This window comes from Lampetra fluviatilis, chromosome 45 (assembly GCF_964198595.1).
Source record: "Lampetra fluviatilis chromosome 45, kcLamFluv1.1, whole genome shotgun sequence".
Classification (NCBI taxonomy): domain Eukaryota; kingdom Metazoa; phylum Chordata; class Hyperoartia; order Petromyzontiformes; family Petromyzontidae; genus Lampetra; species Lampetra fluviatilis.
The window spans coordinates 2,214,218-2,235,838 of NC_136319.1; the positions used below are offsets into that span (position 1 = coordinate 2,214,218).

Here is a 21,621-nt window from a genome sequence, read left to right on the forward strand (position 1 = left end):
TATTTCATTATACCTGATGATGATTGCTTGTGTTGCAATCGAAACGTCGTATTCTATTATTTAATTTAATTTATTATTTTATCTTTAGACGTGACTTAACCGAAAGAAACAAATAATAATTCAAAATCTTAGTTTGACTGAGTGAGAAACGTTGCTATGTATTGCAAGGCGTGTGAGAACCAACTACACCCATCGCTGGAAGAGGTTTAAAACATATTTTAGAATGTACGTGATATTTGTCAATAATGTTATCTAACAGGATATTGCATTGCTCTGCAGAAGTTACGATTGGATTCCTCATCTCAATGCATAACACGGACAGTGCATTCTGGATACAATCGTGGGAAAAGTAAAAATATAAATAGAGACGTATGCAGAAATATAGACTCAAAATATACAGCAGCAGCAGCAGGCATTGCCCAGGTCGGGATCAAACCCACAACCTACTGCATACCAGGTGAATGAAACACTGTACATACAGTACCTGCAAAGACAAAGCTGCCCCGTGCAGCCTGAGCGAGTAGCCGTGACGGCCGGCACGGCACACGAGGGGGTTGGTGGCCAACACCACGCCCGGCCGCCTTTGTCTCCCTCGTGCCGAATATTTACACATCACCCCAGCAGAGGACAGTGCAGCATGAACCATTGTTGTACTGCACCTCTACGCTTTTACGTTCACGATCCTCACAATCACCAACGCGCAACCGACGAGAGTGGTGAAGTATGGTCATATAACCCCCTCCCCCCAGGAAGCGCACGGCGCGGGGAGGCGCTCATTCAGCAGTGGAGTGACACACAATGTCTGTGTGTGGATGTGAGAGTGTGCGAGGCTGTGGTGGCTGTTTTACAGGCGTCGTGTTTGTAGAGAGACGCTGTAATAGTAGCGTTAACATCGTGGTGCTGGAATCATCACCACTGTTCGCTACCACTGCACACACACCCATGGTCATGTTAGTGTGGTACTATTATTATTAGTTAATAGTTATTTATTATCATTCACTAATTATTCATAAGTGATTAGCAGTATGTGTAAATTTATTCTAGCGAATATTAGATTGTGTACACTAATACTAAGGAATATTAGTTTGTGTACATTAATACTCCATTGGAACCTCCTTTGCCAGTAACAAAATATGATAATTGTTTTTTTACCTTTTTATCTGGCAACAAAACTGACACCTTTTTTACAAGGAGTCATGTTTGCATTGACCACAATACCTGTGGTCGCAAAGCAAACAAAAAACACAACTCTGATAATGTATGTGTAGGACTTGAAATGACACGCGCCACGCGTTTGGTTGCGATGCAAGCGTACAGCGAACAGTGGGGGCAACTGAGGACATACAATTAAGGAGTGAGGTCATTAAGAGACGCCACAGGTGTTAAGGGTAACTGAGGACCCAGGCCGGTGATTGGTCGAGAGGGTGAGTGGCTGATGACTGGCGCCGGGGTGGCGACGATAACAGGATCACATGAGGCTGGGGGCCTGGGGGCAAGTAGCGAAGCGGGGGATGACGGGAGTCATTGTTAGTGTTGGAGTCGCAGTTGGAGTTAGCGTTGGAGTTGGTGCCTGGGACGAGAGTGTATAGTATAAGGTAGTAGTGGATAAGAGTGTATAGTATAAGGTAGCAGTGGACAAGAGTGTATAGTATAAGGTAGCAGTGGATAAGAGTGTATAGTATAAGGTAGCAGTGGATAAGAGTGTATAGTATAAGGTAGCAGTGGACAAGGAGAATACAGTATACGATAGCAGTGGATATAGAGAGTACGGACAGAGTAGCAAGGACGGAGCGAGTACAGCGTAACGAAGCAGCAGAGTAACGGACCTTGGTGGAGAGAGAGAGAGAGCGAGCGAAGCAGCAGAGCGAGCGAACGGAGGGACATCGAGTGGGGCTGATGGAGAATTGTGCATTGAAGAGTATGGAGGAACATTGAGCGATGCTGTCGGAGATGTGAACTATATACGGAATAAAAGGAACGAGAAAGACAAAGAAGTTGTCGCGTCAGTAAGAGTCCTACATATGCACTGTCCTTGAAATTGATTGGTCCACACCCGAGACAGCTTTTCTTAGAGCCTAGTCTCACATGGTGTTGGACCAGATGACGCCAAAAGGCGCACAACTCAAAGACAATGCACCATCAGAGTATGAGAGCTCGAGGTAAGCATTTACACAATTGGAACCTCCTTTGCCAGTAGCAAAATATGATAATTGCTGTCCGTAGCGATACCGTCGGAGCTAACAATGTGTCCTAAGTAATGCACGGGACGTTGCAACAAATGACATTTCTTAGGTTTAAATTTGAGATTAGCGGAACGCATCCTGTCGAAAACAACCTGCAACCGCTGAAGGTGTTCCTCAAACGTACGACTGAACACAATAATGTCATCCAAATATATGAGGCACGTGTCCCATTGCAACCCAGCCAAAACAAGCTCAATCAAGTGTTGGAATATGGCGGGAGTGGCATTCAGTCCCATGGGAAGACAGTTAAATTGGAAAAATCCCTGAGGCGTGCGGAATGCGGTTTTCGGCTTCAACGAGTCGTCCACGGGCAGCTGCCAGAACCTGAAAGAGAGATCGAGAGTGGAAAAGTATTGCGCACCCGACAACGCATCGAGGGATTCATCCATCCATGGCAGAGGGTACGCATCTGCCACAGGTACCTTGTTAAGCTTACGAAAATCGACACAAAATCTGATGTTACCATCCTTTTCTTAACAAGAACAACAGTTGCCCCCAGGGGCTGCTAGACGGCGAGATTATGTCAGCGGCCAGCATCTCATCCACCGCGCTCCGCACCCGTTCCCTCTCCGTGGGGCTCAACCAGTGAGAATTCAGTCAGATAGGGCTCGCCTCTCCGGTATCAATGTGGTGGGACAAGAGCGCCGTGCGACCCAAATCAAAGGCATCTTTGCTAAAAACGTCGGCGTAGTTGGACAGCAACGCCCATAGCGCGCCGCGTTGATTATCGGCCAACGACGAATTCTCCCGCCACAGTTCCGCGATCCAACGATCGTCGGACAACGCACTGGGATCAGTCGCCCCCACCAATCCACCAGGTTCGCTCCCATTGTGGTCTGTAAAGGCAGTAGTGGCATGAGCCAAGACTGTACCAGCCGGGACCAAAACCCCTTCCGGACCCCCATTCAAAACCTGCAAAAACGGGGCCTGTCCGGAATGGATAATCGTTTGGGCCCCCAAAAGAGCAAGACTCGTAGTATCGGTGTTCGACGGGGATAAGAGTATGCCCGCCGCCACATCTACATTGCCGAAACGTTTCCGATTTCACAATGAAACGGGAATTTGGGAGCCCGGAGGAATTTCAACAGTAACATCTGCCAGCACCTGCACTGCAGCGCATGGCGGAGAACGACTGAGCGGGGACGGCAAAAAAAACATCTTACAGCCTGCTGGCAACTCTAGACATCCCTGATCGACAACGATTTTAACAGGCATCTTTCGAAGAAAGTCTGTGCCCAATAAGCAGGGCACTGCCAAGGACCTGGAAATCAAAACCGTCCCTGACGCAGCGACATTCCCCAGGGCAATATGGGCATCCACCTGACCGACGATGCCCATACCATCAAAGGCCAGCCACACCCGTGAGATAGGAATAGAAAGGAGTTGAAAAATTACGTCGGAGATAATAGTGGCAGACACCCCAGTGTCCACTAACACCCAAACATCTACCCTCTGTATAGAACCCGGCACCGTGGAGGATCCCGTCATCGCGGCCATGACGCGTCGCGCCAACTTTCTCCATTGTGTTATTGATAACGGCGAATCCCTAACGACATTTTCTGAATCGCAGAGCGGTGGATTAGTAAGTGCGTCAAAAGATGCGTGAGATGACAAATGATGCCTGGTGTCTGATGCGTGCCGACTTGCCTGGCCGGGGATGTGGTCCGCCAATGGAGGAGCCGGCACTGGAGCTGGAGCCGCGGGAGGCGGTGGAGGACCAGGGCGACTCCGGCAATCCCGTGCGAAGTGGCCCAAGCATCCACACTCGAAACACGTCACCGCAGCCCGCCGAGTAGTCCCGTCGTCGGCCCCGCACAAATTGCAGGACCACTCGCGACACGAGTCTGGCCAGATCCCCGATCCCCACGTCGTCTGGGATATGGACGACCTTCGATGGCACCCATCCCTTCAGTTCACCATCTCAGGCCGGGTCCCCCATCCAGGCAGCCATCTGTGCCCAATGCTGCAAGTTGTCCTGCGCGTTGAGGCATCGAGCGGCCCATCAGGACGTCAACGGCTCATGACCGCACACTGGCAACGTAATGCCCATGTCATTCGCCAGCTCAAGCATCTTGCCCAAGATGAGAGGGTCGAGCACATCAGGACTGGCGTCAGGGTAAGCGGCCATCGCGAGCGCCAAAAGAGCGCCCTGGTAGGCAAGGGGAGATTCATTACTCCCTCGCCTACGATGCATAAACTTCCGCTGAGTGTCTGAAGGTGGCTCGTAAACTTCCGCCATCTCGGCAAACGTGTCCATCAATGTATTTTTCCTGTCAAAAGTAATAGAGCAGAATACTGCAAGCGACACGTCGTCGAGAAGGGTAGGTAGAGCGCCCAAAGCCTCCTCTTCCGTCCACCGCACCAAACGGAATGCCGACTCGAAACGCCATGTTAAAGCACTCCAGTCGCCGCCCACAACAAATTCCTTGATGTGGGGAAGACGATGACTGCGCCACACTCCGCCATCACCGGAAGGCTCCGTCACGCCCGGCAGTGCGCCACGCAGCTCCGGCGAAATGGCGGGCTCCGACTGCGCCTCCGAAGCCCTGCCCAAGATGGCAGCCTCCCGCCACATGGCGTCCACCGCAGTCGTAATGGTGGACGGCCCCTCCGCGGGCGTAATGGCGGCCATGAACTGCACGAGGGGACCCTCCGAGGCCCCCCGAAGAGAGCCCTGCTCGTCACCACTAAGCGGCACGTCCTGTGGCCGTCCCGGCGCTGCAGACGATGCGACCAGCGTCACGAGGTGGAGTAGAACCATGCGGAGAGAGTTGATCTGCTCTGCAACATGCCGCCAGCCGTCGTCCACACACAGAGACGAAGAAGGCTTTGCGCCAACGTCCTTCCTCGGCGCTATGGTCACGCCAGCTGTGGTTACAGTAACCGGGTCTATGGCACCCGGGGTCGGCAGGTCTTGAGTGAACGAGTCGTCATCGTCGTTGGAAGATGGCGCAGGTGGGTTCTTTTTCTTGAGATGCTTGGACATCCTTGAAGTACGTCGCGTTTTCCTGTTCAAAGAACCACTTCTGGCACCAGTTGTAATAAAACACTTCGACGATGAATGTTGACTTGCGTCTTTCTTTATTTATTTATTGCTATGGAGGCTGTACAGCTCCGCGCTTCTTCTCAGATGGTAACCGCTCTTTTCTTCTCTGCACAGCGTGTGTTGACTCCTTCCCCCGCATGGCTCACACACGCTCTTCGCTCCTGTGCACCGCTGGCCGGCGGCACGAAAGGAGACGACCCTCGAACCGCCACGTGGCCGCTGGCGTTCCGAGGGGGCGAGTCATTGTCCTGCTTCCAGACTTCCCACACTGACCTCGAGCCTCTTACTGCTTCCCCTTATATCCCTCTCACACGGAGCCAAACCGCGCCTCCAGCCACGCCCCCTCCAGAACCTTCCCGATAGTTTCCACGAGCACCCTAGAGCTCCGCCCATGAACTTTGGTCGAGATGAACCCACTTCTCCTGATTGGCTTATGACTGATGCAGCGGAGCCTATCCAGCCGGTCGGCGTCCGTCGGTGTACTCTCTCATTACACTAATATTAACTAATATTAGTATGTGTACACTAATACTAACTAATATTAGTGTGGGTGTCATCGCTGTCCTCACCACAGATGGACGCTCACCGACTCTGGACACAAACTCAGCCCACGACCACCTCCAGATTTCCTCGGATCTCAGGACGGTGACGCTGAGCGGTGTCCTCCAGCGTCGCCCCCATCACCCACACCGCTTTGATGTCTATTACCAAGCCCTGTGCTCTGATAACTTCTCGTCGGGTCAGCACTACTGGGAGGTGGACGTGGGAAGTGCGACGTGGTGTCGGGTTGGAGTTGCATACGAGACGATCCCACGGATAGGGATTGGTGATGCGTGCGGCCTGGGAGGGAGTGACGTCTCCTGGTGTCTACGGAAACTGGACGACAGCTTCTCAGTGCAACATGGCGGTGTAGAGACCTCACTGTCGGTGCCGGAGCCTCTGCAGAGAGTCGGGATTCATCTGGACTGTGACGCGGGGCTGCTGTCGTTTTACAGTGCCGACTCCATGGCGCCGTTGCACTCGTTTCACCAAACCTTAACTCAGCCCCTACACCCTGGGCTGTGGGTGTGGGGTAATGATGGTGACTCAGTGAGGATTGTGGATCTGAGCGGTGCGTCCTGAGAGAGGTGAACGTGAACTGCACAGAGGGCAGATGCCACGACACACGGCGCTCGCCACCCTCGTCACGCGCCGCGCCACGCCCGTGACTGGCTGGTGGCTGTCGGTGGCTAGGGGCTGCGTGGCTCTCCATCACAACGGCGGGGGGGGGGCGTAAACTATCCTCACAACCTTCATGGCGGGGGGGGGGGGGTGATAACATAAGTACCGCTCTGTGTGTGTGTGAAGCCAGCATGGATGTATTCACCCCGCCAGAGGAGTGTGACTGTAGTGTAGGGGTGCAGTGATTAGCAATGGTGAACTGGGATGTGTTTATACACTGGTGGTGTCATGGGTTGTGGGAGAGATACAACAACAACAAAAATATGAATTTTTAAAAAGTATAAATGTACGCGTACGACAGTGGCATTGTAACGCTTGTATCGTCAATTCTACAATAAAAATACAGAATACAAACAACAACAACAACAATGTAGTTGTGTACAGCGTCATTCGTGCTCACTGCATCCCGCAACGCTGTTCATTAATTAAACACGAGGACCAAATTCTCTACACAGCCACTGCCAAGCAAATTACATCTACAAATTAATAAACAAATAAAGAGATGGCGCCAAACGCGAAAGGCGCCAACAATGTCCGATGTCACCCCTCCCACTCTCCCCCCACGCGCTCTCCCCACGCCCGCCCCTCACCACTGCACCATCTGTGAACACAAAAAGCTTCACAGCTCATCGGATTCCTCCAGCACTACAAACACAGAGTCTGACATTCTGGGTTCCCGCCACTGGGGGAGTCGATGTGACGTCACCACATCAACGTGTTGGCGACAACAAAAACAGAGGCCCTGCGGGGCACCCTGCAGACTCGCTGTGACGTCACCACGTCACCGCGCTGGCGATAACAAAAACAGAGGCCCCGAGGGGCAACCTGCAGCCTCGCTGAGACCCAGCACTGTGGGGGGGGGGGGGGGGATCACCACTGACGCTGTTGTGACCCAGCACTCTGGGGGGGAGGGGATCACCACTGACGCTGCTGGGAACTCCCCGCGAGGGCGAGTCGACGAGGCGCCACGTGGCCCTGGTGCTCGCCAGGAGAAGGCGGAAGAGCAGCAACAACCACCACCACAACCATCACAACCACCACCACAAGAACCATCAGCACCGCAACCGCCACAACAACCACCATTACAACCACCACAACAACAATCACCACCACAACAACCATCACCACCACAACCACTACCACCACAACCACTACCACCACAACCACCACAACAACCACCACCACGCGTGAACTTCACACAGTGACAGGGACTGGGATCGAAAAATAAAAGTCGTCCCCAGGCTTTTTGTCAACATGCCGCACACAAATTCCGGCTATGGGCAACAATTATTAAAATATTTACACACTAATACATATTTTTACTTGTACATATTCACTGTATATTATGTTTTTTAAAGATGCTTATATTTATGTATATAAATATAACTTTATATTTATGTATATAAATATGTATTAGTATTCATGTATATAAATATACATTTACATATAAATATATTTCGTAATATATATAGTTTTATATAAATAAAAAAATATGTTGATATTTTGTACTATATTTAAATCATTATTTATTTTTATAGATGAGTATATTTAGGTATAACTATTAATTTATATGTAAATATATATTTCGAAATATATTTCTAGAAAATTAACATAAAAAATAATATGAATATATAGCAAATTATTAACATAATTATTTAAAATGTGCATACATGTTAATATATGTTTATATATATTTCAAACGTATATTATTTACACACATTTATACATGTGTAATAAAGGACTCTTGCACTGGGTCTGTCTCCGTTGTCCTTTATTGTGGTTCTTACAACTTTGCCCGCACGGCGTCTCGCTCAGAGTCTCCTCCGTCTCCCGCTCGGCAGCCCCACTGCTGCCGTCGCTCCCGCAGACTTGCTGCTGGCTCCCAATGCAGCCCCGCTGCTGGCTTTCCACTCAGCCTCTCTGCCTCCGACCTGCAGCCCCACGGCTGCTCTCTATGCAGCCCCGCTGCTGCTCTCCTGGTCTCCTCCGTGCCCGGACACCGCTGGCCAACGGTGCCGAGTCCCGACCTGTGGCGATCACGCCACTTTCCACCTCCTGCCCTGCGTGGCCTCCTCCTGTCTTTATTCCCACACTCTCCCCCTCCTCTTCCGGTTCCTGCTCTTAAAAGCACACCCTCTCCCCACGTGATCCAACTCCTCCCACCTGTTACGTCATATTCGCGAGGCTGTTTACGCTCGCATTACACCACCCTCCCCCGTAGAGAAAATTCCAGCCGTCCTCGGCTGAAACAAACAAGCAATGCGAGCGACCCCCAACCATCAGCCGTGAACGGAAAACGGAGAATACAACGAATATAACAATAACAACAAGAACGAGAACAACAATCAAGGAAAAGAAAGGGACTTCGAACGCGTGCGGGTCGCCGGCCCGTCCCGGACGAGCGGCGGCCCCCCTGCAGACTGAGAACGCGACGGGGTTTTAGGAGCGAAAGGGTCAAAACCGCCTGTCGCTATTGGAGGCCCGCCAACGCCAAGGTCCCATTCCCCCGAAGGACCAGAGTCCGGGGTGTCCCGCAATCGTGTCTGTGGTGGGGTTGGAAGGGCGGCGGGGCCAGGTGTCCCCGCAGCCGTAGTAAGCCCACCCCGAGCAGGGTCCGCTGCCTCCTGCAGTGTCACGGCCGGTTTGTCTTTAGAAGGCACGACAGGCACTCTTGCAGGGTCAACAGGCACAGGCAAGGGTGCGTCGGCAGCAACAGACACCGGCAAGGCAACATCAGGAGATGACGCATCCGTTCGAGGGGCCACGTATGGTTTCAAGCGAGACGTATGGACGTACCAGCGCCGAGCTCCGCACCGAACGCGCGCGGTCTGTGGGTTAGGAACCTCAATGAGCCTAACAGGCCCCTGCCATGGTTTATGCAGTTTAGGGGAGGTTCCTGCTCGCACCTGCGGGCAATGCAGCCAAGCCATATCCCCCACCTTCCAGGGGCACTTCCCCTTCAAGCGTCGAGCGCAACGTTCGTTTCGGGCCTGGGTTTTGGCAGTAGCCACTCGGGCCCCCTCCCGCGCCTCAGCGACGTGGCGAACGGCGTCCTGAATGTAGTCGGGGAGAGGCTTAGTAGGTCCTCTCACTCCCGTTCCCAACTGCACATCCATTGGCGGCACGTTTTCGCGACCGTACATGAGAAAAAATGGAGAATATCCTGTGGACGCGTGAGGCGTCATCCGGTATGCCGAGAGTACCCCAGGGATGTGCAAATCCCAGTCAGCTTGCTTCTCATTAACCGTGTGACACAGCATGGCTGACAGCGTCCGATTAAGTCTTTCCACCATACCATCCATCTGCGGGTGGTAGGGGGATGTCCGGATCTTTTTGGTCCCCAGAGCAGCGCACACCTCCCCCAACAATTTAGAAGAAAAATTCCGGCCCTGATCAGTGAGCAGCCTCTCCGGCGCCCCTTTGTCCATCACATATCCAAATAGAAAGGCGTCCGTAATGGACGCCGCCGACTGGTCGGGCAAGGGTCAGGCCCTCGGCCAGCGGTAGAGATACTCCACCCCAACTAGCAAGTATTTATTACCCTTAGCGGATGGCGGGAAGGGTCCCAAAATATCCAACGCGACCAACTCGTTAACTCGAGACACTTGAATAGATTGTATCGGCGGCACATATGGGTGTTTGGGCGGCTTCCGCCGGGCACACTCGGGACACGCGTGAATGTGCCCGACGACATCCGTCGTCATGCCATGCCAGAAGTAGTCTCACTGCAACGTCAACAAGGTTTTCTGCACCCCCAGGTGAAATAGCGTGTCGCAATGCAGAGTCCTAATCAACTCGTACCGTAACGACGACAATACAACCAGATGCCAGCGATCATGTAACCCCTCCCTCCACATCAGCAGTCCGTCGCGGAGAGCGGCCCCCGGCGTCCCCCCAGGAAGCAGTCCCCCCCCTCCCTTTGCAGCCCGACTCCGCAGGGTCCCCAACGAGTCGTCCAGCATTTGTTCACAGATCCACACCGCTCGTGGAAGGTTAAGAACCCCATCGGCCGGTCCCGGGCACACTGAAGCCACTGGCACCTCGACCGCTAATGCCATAGGCTTGAGGGGGCTGCTGGGTCGGCGTACACCTATGCGTCCCCGACGCGCAAGCGCAAGGGGATCCCTGCGGTAACCTGGAGAGCGCGTCCGCATTAGCGTGACGCGCCCCCTTCCGATGTTGAATTTGGAAGGAAAACTCCTGCAGAGTGTCCAACCATCGTGCCAGCTGGCCAGATGGTTGGTCTACCCTCAGAGCATATTGTAAAGCCGCATGATCCGTGCGCACAATGAACGAACGGCCGTAGAGATACGGCCGAAATTGGCGGAGAAAATAGACAATGGCCAAAAGTTCACGGCGAGTGACGTAGTAGCGGGTTTCCGCGGGGGACAAGACGCGGCTACCGTACGCCACCACGCGTTCCACACCGCCTTTGGACTGTGACAGCACGGCCCCAATGCCCGTGTCACTCGCGTCCGTGTCCAGAATGAAAGGGTGATCAAAATCGGGATAGTCCAATGTCGGCGCCGTCGCTAAACGATCGCGCAGGCCCTTAAACGCCGCCTCCTCTGGCGGTCCCCAACTGAATTTCCGTCCTTTACCCGTAAGGCGGTGCAGAGGCCTCGCGATCGTTGCAAAATTGGGAACAAACCTACGTTAATATGAGGCAAACCCCAAATAGCGACGCACATCCCCCACCGTGGCCGGGGTTGGCCAGTTGCGAACGCACGCCATTTTCTCCGGATCCGTGGCAACCCCGTCGGCACTGACTATATGTCCCAAATAGCGCACGAACCGTTGCAGTAGGTGACAATTCTTAGGTTTAAATTTCAGATTGGCGGAGCGCATTCGTGCGAACACCACCTCCAGTCTCTGTAGATGTTCATCAAATGTGCGGCTAAAGACGATGATATCGTCTAAATATATCAGACATGTCTCCCACTGCAACCCCGTTAATACCAACTCCATCAACCTCTGAAATGTGGAGGGGGCAGCATTCAACCCCATCGGAAGACAATTAAATTGAAATAGACCCTGCGGCGTACGGAAAGCGGTCTTTTCCCGCGAGGACTCGTCGAGGGGAAGCTGCCAGAATCCCGAAGAGAGATCCAGCGTCGAAAAGAACTTCGCCCCCGACAAGGCATCGAGGGAATCATCCATACGCGGCAGGGGGTACACATCCGCCACAGACACTTTGTTTAATTTCCGGAAATCGACGCAAAATCGCAACTTGCCGTCTTTCTTTTTGACCAAAACCACATGGGCTGTTATACGGAGATATTATGTCCGCAGCCAGCATGTCATCCACTGCTCCACGAACATGGTCTCGCTCCGCCGGACTCATCCGATGCGAGTTCAGCCGAATCGGAGCAGCGTCCCCCGTGTCAATATGACGGGAAATAAGGGAGGTGCGTCCCAAGTCCAAATGGTCGGAGCTAAACACATCAGAATAACTCAATAGTAGCGCGCGAAGCGCGGATCGCTGTTCCCCGGTCAGGGATGAATTTTTGCCGCACAATTCGGCGATCCAGCAATCATCTTGGCCCGCAGGGCCCGAAACTCCGGCAACCACATCCCGGCGGCCCAGATGGTCCTGGGCCGTAAACGCCGTTGTGGCATGCGCCACGACCATTCCGGCCGGCACGCACACATTCTCCATACTTCCATTATGCACCTGCAAAATGGCTGCTGGTCCGGCCGGATAATAGTTTGTGCCCCGACCAGCGCCGACCCGCCCGTAATGGTCGCGGACGGCGATAACAAAACCCCAGGTGCTCCTACCCGACCAGGTACCGGTTTCCGATATCGCAAGGGGATAAGCATCTGTGAACCAGGTGGAATGTCAACAGATACTTCGGACAGCGCCTGTACCTGGCAGACCGGAGCGGATCGCCCCCAGGGCGATGGCAAAAACGTAATTTTTCGACCTCCCGGTAATTCAATGCAATTTTGATCAACTCTTATTAGAATGGGCATTTTGGCCAGAAAATCAGTTCCCAACAAACACGGAACCGCAAGGGACCTCGAAATCAACACAGTTCCCGAGGCCGACACCCCCCCGATGGATATATTGGCATCGACCTGGCCCACAATGCCCATACTTCCCCCGTTCGCTGCTACACAGGAAACGTAAACCGGGTGCACTGTGTCCGGCGGGATGCCCAACAGATGGAAAATGACATCTGATATAATCGTCGCGGACGCACCGGAGTCCACTAAAATGCGCACGTCGACCCCTTGTATAGAACCCGGCACAGTGGACGAACCAGTAGCGGCCGCAACAACCCGCCACGCCAATTTACGCCACTGCATTACCGAGCGACATAGGCCAGTCGGCGGCCTCCCGTTATCAACGACACCCGGATCGCGCGGCAACGTTGATGAATGAGGTGCCAAGCCTTGCCGGGTGTCTGGTGCGCACCGACTTGCCTTTCCAGGAGGGTCCTTCCACGGCAAATCCGTGGTCGAGGCCTCCTGCTGGGGCAGCCCCGGTATACAGGCCCAGCAATCCCTGGCGTAGTGGCCTTTGCGACCGCAGCGGAAACACTCGACGTCATTGCGACGCACAGCACTCCCCCCATCTCGATGCTCCCGCGTCGTCGGCGCAGATCGCGGCCCCGGTCCACCGCGGGCAGGCCACTGCACAGAGGCGGCCGTCAATTCCTGCGGGCCCCCCCCGGTCCACGCTGTCACCTGCTTCCAACGGCGCATATTAAACTGGGCATCCGAACACTTCGCAGCTGCCCGAGATGTCAACTTCTCATGGCCGCACACCGGCATAGGGATCCCCAAATCTCTCGACAGCTCAAGCATTTTGGCCAAAATAAGGGGTTCCAGTAGGTCAGGCTCCGTCTCAGGGTATGCGGCCATGGCCAATTCCAGGACAGCACCCCTGTATGCCACCGGCGATTCTTCGGGCGCCCGCTGGCGCTGAACGAATCGTCGGTGAGCGTCATCCGGTGGCTCGTATGCATCCTCCATCTCGTCAAAAACCCCTCTCAGTGTCTTCTTCTCGGCCTTGATGGAACGGAAAAATCTGACCGACTCATCGTCGAGAAGAGTTGGCAGAACTTCCAGGGCCTCTGCGTCAGTCCATTTGGCGGAGCGCACCGCCGCCAAAAATCGGCAGGCGAATGCACTCCAGTCGCCTCCGATTGAAAATTCTTTAACTGTTGTCAAGTGACGGCTGCGGGTCCTTGCTCCACTGTCCTCCTCAGACGGCGCATCGCGTGGCATGTTCAAGATGGCGTCGCACCGCAACGTGTCAAAGATGGTGGCTTCCCGCCGCGGAGGGCGCAAGATGGCGGCTTCCCGCGGTTCTTCCCCTGCCACGCCCAAGATGGTGTCCTCGTGCCGCGTGGCAGAGGGCGCTGGCGGCGCAGGCAAGGCCCTGGTCCGTTGGTCACCCCCGGGCCTCCCCGAAGCCATCGCCGGCGTGACGAGGTTGCACAGTTGCGCCAAGACGGTCTTCAAAGTCTCCAACTGGGCCGCCATCTGTCTCCATCGCTGGTCAGCGTCCTCCGGCGCGGGCGGATCCACCGAAGCGGCGACCTCTTGCACCCCCGGGCCACCACTCGTCCCCGCGTCGATTTCCTCCTCCATCGTTGGCAGCCCCACTGCCTGAGGAAGGTCGTCGTCGTCGGAAGATGTAGCAGACGATGGTGCGGGAATATTCTTTCTTCTGAGCTGTTTTGACATGCCGTTTCACTTCTGACACCAGTGTAATAAAGGACTCTTGCACTGGGTCTGTCTCCGTTGTCCTTTATTGCGGTTCTTACAACTTTGCCCGCACGGCGTCTCGCTCAGAGTCTCCTCCGTCTCCCGCTCGGCAGCCCCACTGCTGCCGTCGCTCCCGCAGAATTGCTGCTGGCTCCCAATGCAGCCCCGCTGCTGGCTTTCCACTCAGCCTCTCTGCCTCCGACCTGCAGACCCACGGTTGCTCTCTATGCAGCACCGCTGCTGCTCTCCTGGTCTCCTCCGTGCCCGGACACCGCTGGCCAACGGTGCCGAGTCCCGACCTGTGGCGATCACGCCACTTTCCACCTCCTGCCCTGCGTGGCCTCCTCCTGTCTTTATTCCCACACTCTCCCCCTCCTCTTCCGGTTCCTGCCCTTAAAAGCACTCCCTCTCCCCACGTGACCCAACTCCTCCCAACTGTTACGTCATATCCGCGAGGCCGTTTACGCTCGCATTAAACATGTGTAGTGCTTGACTTTACACGACAGCTTCTTGCTTTTCTCTATCAATTCATTTCGCTAATACTGATCAACATTCCTCCAGCTAACACCAATCAACATTCCTCCTGCGCGCTCTCCGCTCGCTCGCCGCGTTCCGACGGCCTCGCTCGCTCCGCGTCTCTCCTCTGTCGACTCTCCTCTCCACTCTCTCCATCACAGTTCAGCCGCTCTTTATCGGCTCCCCCATCGCACTCAGCCGTATCTCTATTGGCTTCTCCGCCACACTCCAGCCGCTTTCTGCTGGCTTCTCCATTGCTACCTTATACTTCTCCACTGCTACCCTAGAATTGTATTTTATTATGTTTTATTTTTATTATTTTATTATTTCCCTTCTACGTGACTTTACCGAAATAACCAAGAAGATGCTACCCTACACTTCTCCACTGCTTCTGGCTCCGCTGCTTCAGCTCCAACATCCTTCTTCTCTTCCCAGGCGCGAACTCCCGGCTGCTCCAAAAACCCCTCTCTTCATCCCTGAGCCAATTAATCTCAAATTAATCGGTGGCATCCCCCGCGACGCCACTCGCCCCCAGCCCCCGCTGGCACCTGCCCTGTTTTCCAAACAACACGGCGCCACTTAGCGACAACAACAACTTCCCGACCAATCAGCGCCCTGCATCCTTAATCACCCCTTACCATCTGTAACTGTCCTCAGACAGCGTGGCACCACAATTGGACAATAACAACTCCCAGCCAATCAGCGCCCTGTGTCCTTAATTGCCCTCTACCCGTCTCTGACCTTCTCCTCACACCTAACGACAACAACAGCCTCGACCTCGTTTGCTCCCACTGTACTCTGCGCGCGTGTACACTCACTCTCGCGTGTGGCGCGTATTTCAGGCACTACACATGAATTCATATTCATATAAATACGCAACAAAATATTTTAACAAAATGTATATGTATAAAAATATAAATATGTGTATATATTTAGAAATAAATGTGTCGTAGTGCGATAACAAGCAGTGTGTTAGTGGTCGTAGCTAGACGGTGCCACGTGACGCACCATGGTGCTGGTGTAATGTTCTTGAAGGAGACGGAGACTTCTTAGAGGCCACACGCTTTTATTCACTAACAGTTACCACACCTTAACACACTGGGGAATGGCCCTTTATCCACAACCTAGGGAGGTACAGCCTCCAGGCTTTCTAACCACACTCCCTACTTAAGCCCTCCGGCTCTATAGCCGAGGGAAGGCTAACCCACGCTGGCACCCCACTCAGCCCCGGCCTGTCGAAGGACATCGGCGGCTTGGGGTCCAGGGTCTTCGGGCGGCTTCTTGCTTCAGCTTAAGATGGACTAACTCCCGCTCTCCGGGAGCCGTCTTATATACTCCCTCTCTGAGGGGCGGGGGTTCTGGGGGCCCCCAGCTCTCGCCAGCCCCCTCCCCTCAGAGCGGTTCCAACCGCCTCTTGCCCGACCGGTTCGGACCGGTTCAGACCGTTACCTACCCCTCCCCTAGGTTGTGGCGCATGTGTCAATCCTGACCACCACACTGGTGCCATGACAGCGGTGTGGTAGTGGTAGTAGATAGACGGTGCCACGTGACGCACCATGATGCTGGTGTGATGACCAGCAGTGTGGTAGTGGTAGTAGCTAGATGGTGCCACGTGACGCACCGTGGTGCTGGTGCGATGTCAGCGGTGTGGTAGTGGTAGTAGCTAGACGGTACCATGTGACGCAACGTGGTGCTGGTGCGATGAAAGCAGTGCGGTAGTGGTAGTAGCTAGACCTACGTGACACGCCGTGGTGCTGGTGTGATGTCAGCGGTGTGGTAGTGGAAGTAGCTAGACGGTGCCATGTGACGCAACGTGGTGCTGGTGTGATGACCAGCAGTGTGGTAGTGGTAGTAGCTAGATGGTGCCACGTGACGCACCGTGGTGCTGGTGCGATGACAGCGGTGTGGTAGTGGTAGTAGCTAGACGGTGCCATGTGACGCAACGTGGTGCTGGTGCGATGACAGCGGTGTAGTAGTGGTAGTAGCTAGACGATGCCACGTGATGCACCGTGGTGCTGGTGCGGTGTCAGCGGTGTGGTAGTGGTAGTAGCTAGACAGTGCCATGTGACGCACCGTGGTGCTGGTGCGATGAAAGCGGTGCGGTAGTGGTAGTAGCTAGACCTACGTGACGCGCCGTGGTGCTGGTGTGATGTCAGCGGTGTGGTAGTGGAAGTAGCTAGACGGTGCCATGTGACGCAACGTGGTGCTGGTGTGATGACCAGCAGTGTGGTAGTGGTAATAGCTAGATGGTGCCACGTGACGCACCGTGGTTCTGGTGCGATGACAGCGGTGTGGTAGTGGTAGTAGCTAGACGGTGCCATGTGACGCAACGTGGTGCTAGTGCGATGACAGCGGTGTAGTAGTGGTAGTAGCTAGACGATGCCACGTGATGCACCGTGGTGCTGGTGCGATGACAGCGGTGTGGTAGTGGTAGTAGCTAGACGGTGCCACGTGATGCACCGTGGGGGGGGCGGAGCAGTGAGGAAGAATCTTTGGGTGATGCCGAATTTATGGGTGGGGACTTTGTGCACAAGACCAGCCACTGGCCAATCAGATTCGAGATCTATTCTGTCTGTGTGGGATAGGGTCTCCCCTCCTTCCCTCCACTCTTTTCACTTCCTCCCTCCCTTCCCTCCCTCCATCTGCTACCTCCACTCCCTCCCAGCTAGGGAAGGCTGCGTGAGGTGGGGGGGGCTTGGGGGTTGACACGCGAGAGACCCCTAGGGGGTGGGGGAGATGGGGATGTTGGGGGTCACGTGGGGTTAATTTGTTTTACTGCCGGCACTGGTCCAGAGTTGCGGACCGAGCCACGAATCGCGACTGATTCCCAGACATCGTTTGGGTCCCGACGGTGCCTGGAGCGGTGTTGGTGCGCGCCACATGAGGGCGCTGCCACTCCACCGCAGGGATTCGCGGGGTGCGCTCAATAATGAAAGTGCATGGGAGATTTCAAAAGAGGCTGTGGCCAAATCAACCCAGAATGTCGCCGATTTTTTTTTTCCAGATCTGGGAAGCTACGCAAGGTTGAGCCTGGACTGTAGCGCTTGGATTGGTGAGCGGCGTGCACGTCGGAGTGCGGTGTGCAGATTACGCGTTGTGCCTATCTCTGATGCGCTTTCAGGTTCTGCCCCTTGTTGATCAGCGCGATGTCTGTGACGTTATCTCCAGCCTCTGGGAGCATTGTCAAGATTTGAAGTTTCTTCAGTTGAAAGCGGAAATGCGAGGAGCATTGCCAGCTTTCATTCTTCGCCACGGTGGAGCTGAGATTCCAATCATAATTGTTAAGTTATTTAATGAGCTTCAGGATACTCCTCGAGCCATGGGTAATGTTTTACAAATGTGTTCGAGTAACGAGACATTGACTGGACACAAAGGGATCTGCAATTGTCCTCTTCAATCGATCTTCAGTCTGCGTGCCAACATCACCCTCACTGAAGTGGCCATCGGTGCACATCACAGCAGCACGGGAATGGTGCCGGGGCCACAGAGCAACAGGAATGGAACAAAAGAAACCCGTCACGACCTCAGCGGGTTAACTTGCAACTGCGCACTACGAATAGCAGAATAACATTAAGTACCAAATAAAGTGAAAAAGACGTAAATCAAATTAAAAATAAAGTTAATAATATGAATGAATAATACAATTGTAAATAATATGAATACGTTACGTGAATTGACGCATTTAAATAAAATACAACTTATTTATAATTTTAATAAAGTGAATTATGTATTAATAATAAGTTAATAATAAAATAAATATTTGTCATTTACTTTATCATTTAAATAAAATAATACTAGAAAATAATCTGTATAAACTATGTACTAATTTAAATAAAATGAATAATTATGTATGAATAATACATGAATAATAAAATAAACAACAATCAAATTTAAAGAATAACAAAAGCACCTGTTTCCACGCCCTTGTTAAATGGTGGATGTTCGGGGCAGGCGAGTGTGAGTAGCTGCGTCTTGTACAGAGCACGGAGTTGAGAGACACTCGGCGCTTTGTGGACGTCCTGTGGGCAGGGCGTGCTCGAGTGTCGGGTGAACAATCCCGCTGCGGTTTGGATGAACTTATTCAATCACACGAACGCCACCCACCCATTGTACATAACATAAAGTACGAGGGAAATCACTGCTCTTGAGAATATATTTTATTTTTAAATCACACAAACCACGCGTGACAGAACCCTCTGCATGTAGTCACACGAGCTACAACATCAAAGTAAAGGAGTGTGCGCACGCCAATGAGAATGGACGTGAGGGGTCGTGAGTGGCAACGCTGCCGAGCTGCTCACAGCGCAGCTGCTCGAGTGGGGGAGGAGAGGCGAGTTTGATGATGAACCCGAGTACCCAGATACATCGAACGCGATGGAGCAGGTGGAGATGAATCCACTTGCTGTACTGTCATCTGCTGGCAAGCCAGGGTATGGTGACCTCAGTGCCCAGGGGGAAGAGACTAATCCACCTGAATTACAGGGGATCCCTCCCTCTCCAACGCAATCCAGTGCTGGATTTCAGGCACGCATCACCACATCCCGTGCTATGCAGGTACAGGACGGTAGGTTGGTAGAGGGCAAGAAGAGGGTGGTTGGAAAGTCTGTAGAGAAGTTTATGAATGACAACAAAACAACCTAAGGCTTTAGCTGGTGGAGTAAAATGGGTAACGATGTCGAGAGAGATCGGTAAAGTTGGGTATTTCTGCTTTGGACGGAGCTATTCATCTACGAGCCACCCATTTCAACGCAAGCAGTTACTCAGAATAAATAATGTATAGTGTCCGCAGGCCGTGCGGATCGTGGGGGTTGTTTGGCCATACTTCACCACGCCGGCCAGTACGGGTTGGTGGTAGACGTGGGATCTATAGACAGAGGTATATATTGCAATACAACATTGGATTGTTCTGCTATACCCTGTTCTATCCACATCAATGTCCAGCCTAGCAATCGGAAAATAACTGACAGAGGCAAAGCACATATAGGGCCATACAGAAGGTTTAACGAACCCACTTCATTTACAACATCTGGCTACTTTGCAGCCTCAGCTACTTTTCAGTTTCACAAATATTCGTGATCCACCAACCCGCCGCCCCCCCTCAAAAGGCTTCCACTCAGGTGGGCTCCACCGAGTGATGCTGATCAAGGTGGTGGTGAAGCCTCTTCAGGCTGTGTGCCTATTCTACTGACGATGCACTCCACTTTACGAATTGTAATCTTCTTCATCGTTTTACAAAACAACTCAACACGTTCATAAATAACACCACCATTAAAGGAAATGCATCTATACACACAAAATGCAACGTTTATAGCAATTGCCATTCTTCTTATATCCATCGGTGTATGCTCTCAAGAAGAGCCATTGCCTGAAATGTCACCAGTTGTTCGTTTTCTATTATCTGGCTGTTGTTGAGCAATGGTTGGAGAGTTTGTTCTTTTGTGCACAACTGTCAACGTAGTATCATCAAATAATAATGATTCTAAACCTACAATTTATATAGGTTTGTTTTATGTTGAGGACTGACAGCCGGCTTAATGTGCCTGCGATTTTTGGAGACCAACTCGAAGTGGAATGATTCAGCAAACACTGGCACAAGGCTCAGCAAAGTTGAGTGTCTTATCTCTTGAACATCTACAGTGAAAATAATTTAAACACAAGGTATAATTCCATTGAGCACTCTAAACAAAAGGAAAAAAACACGTCTGGGTAGCCCTTGTATCGCTGCAACAGTAGTCGAGAGTCACTGCATTGGTGGCAAGATTTTAACCACCTTGCCTGGTCTACAGGAGATCGTGGCTTCGATCACGACCCTAACCTCTGCCGTATATTTTGAGTTATCGCGTCTCTCTCCCCGTTGTCACGTAGATTTATCTCCAGGTCCTCCGTTTTTCCCTCCGCGTTTAGAATAAATTTGCATTCAGAGGATTTGGCTGCCACTATAAATATCCACGTGACAAGCCACTCCGTTGAGCTGTAATTTGTGATAACCAGGTCACATGTGAACAAGAGCGACTTATCTCAGTGAGCCTTGCCTAGTAAAATAAAAATAGTTTTTAGTTCGCATCATCCCACATGCCACAATCCACCACTCTGCTCACACCCCCCCTCCATGTCTATTGAACCAGCACTGAATACAATACGTACTTTAACAAAACAATCCTCAAATATATGTTAGCCTACGTTTCCTATTCAAAGCCGCTATTATACGGAAGTAAAACAATATTTAGGTGTCATAATAAATACATTGCAATATCTTATCATATTGATGAGGCAGATAATACCGTACTAATTGTGAATAAATTAAACAAAAACGCCTCTCCTATCTGAATCAGCCACTGCAGTCATCTCGATCAAGACGCAGAACCAACTCGGCTCGCGACAAACGCTCAACCTGAAGGCAGTCATTTTGTACGTTTTAACGATTAACACTTGTAAAAAAGACAAAATTTAATTTAACAATATACACAAATAACTGTCTCTATGTATTACCATTCTAACGTTGTAACCGCCTTCCGATCGCTACATGCGCATTCATTTACCTCAGAATTCCCATAGCAAAGATTTCAATACTCATTGTTAATAAATGCAACAAAATGGAGTCCCCGACGCCATTTTGTATTTAAACTTTGGGCGCCAAAAAAAATAAAGCGGCGAATGAGGCAACGTTGAAGACTTAAAATCATTGGCGGAGTTTGACTTCTATATTTGTCAATGACATTAGGAATCGCGGGAGCATTTGATTTATTTTTACTTGTAGATCATAAAAATAAATTAATAAAGGTGTCCAGTTTCTTTTTTTTTGGGGGGGGGGGGGGGCGTTGTCCACCCGTGCCCCCCCCTCCCCACCACCCTCCCCACCAAAACTCGGCCCACGCT

The 21,621-nt window shown here is 52.3% G+C and overlaps 1 protein-coding gene and 1 long non-coding RNA gene across 2 annotated transcripts in view; one reads left to right on the forward strand and one right to left on the reverse strand.

The window, feature by feature from the left end:
* The window catches only part of LOC144947516 (E3 ubiquitin-protein ligase TRIM11-like), a 147,957-nt gene extending 141,546 nt beyond the window's left edge, over nucleotides 1–6,411 (forward strand). Inside the window, exon 6 of the mRNA XM_078876734.1 lies at nucleotides 5,864–6,411. Coding sequence (XP_078732860.1) covers nucleotides 5,864–6,411 — 548 coding nt within the window. The remainder of the gene's footprint in view (nucleotides 1–5,863) is intronic.
* The window catches only part of LOC144947519 (uncharacterized), a 543,474-nt gene that overhangs the window by 905 nt on the left and 520,948 nt on the right, over nucleotides 1–21,621 (reverse strand). The gene's annotated exons all lie outside the window — the stretch shown is intronic.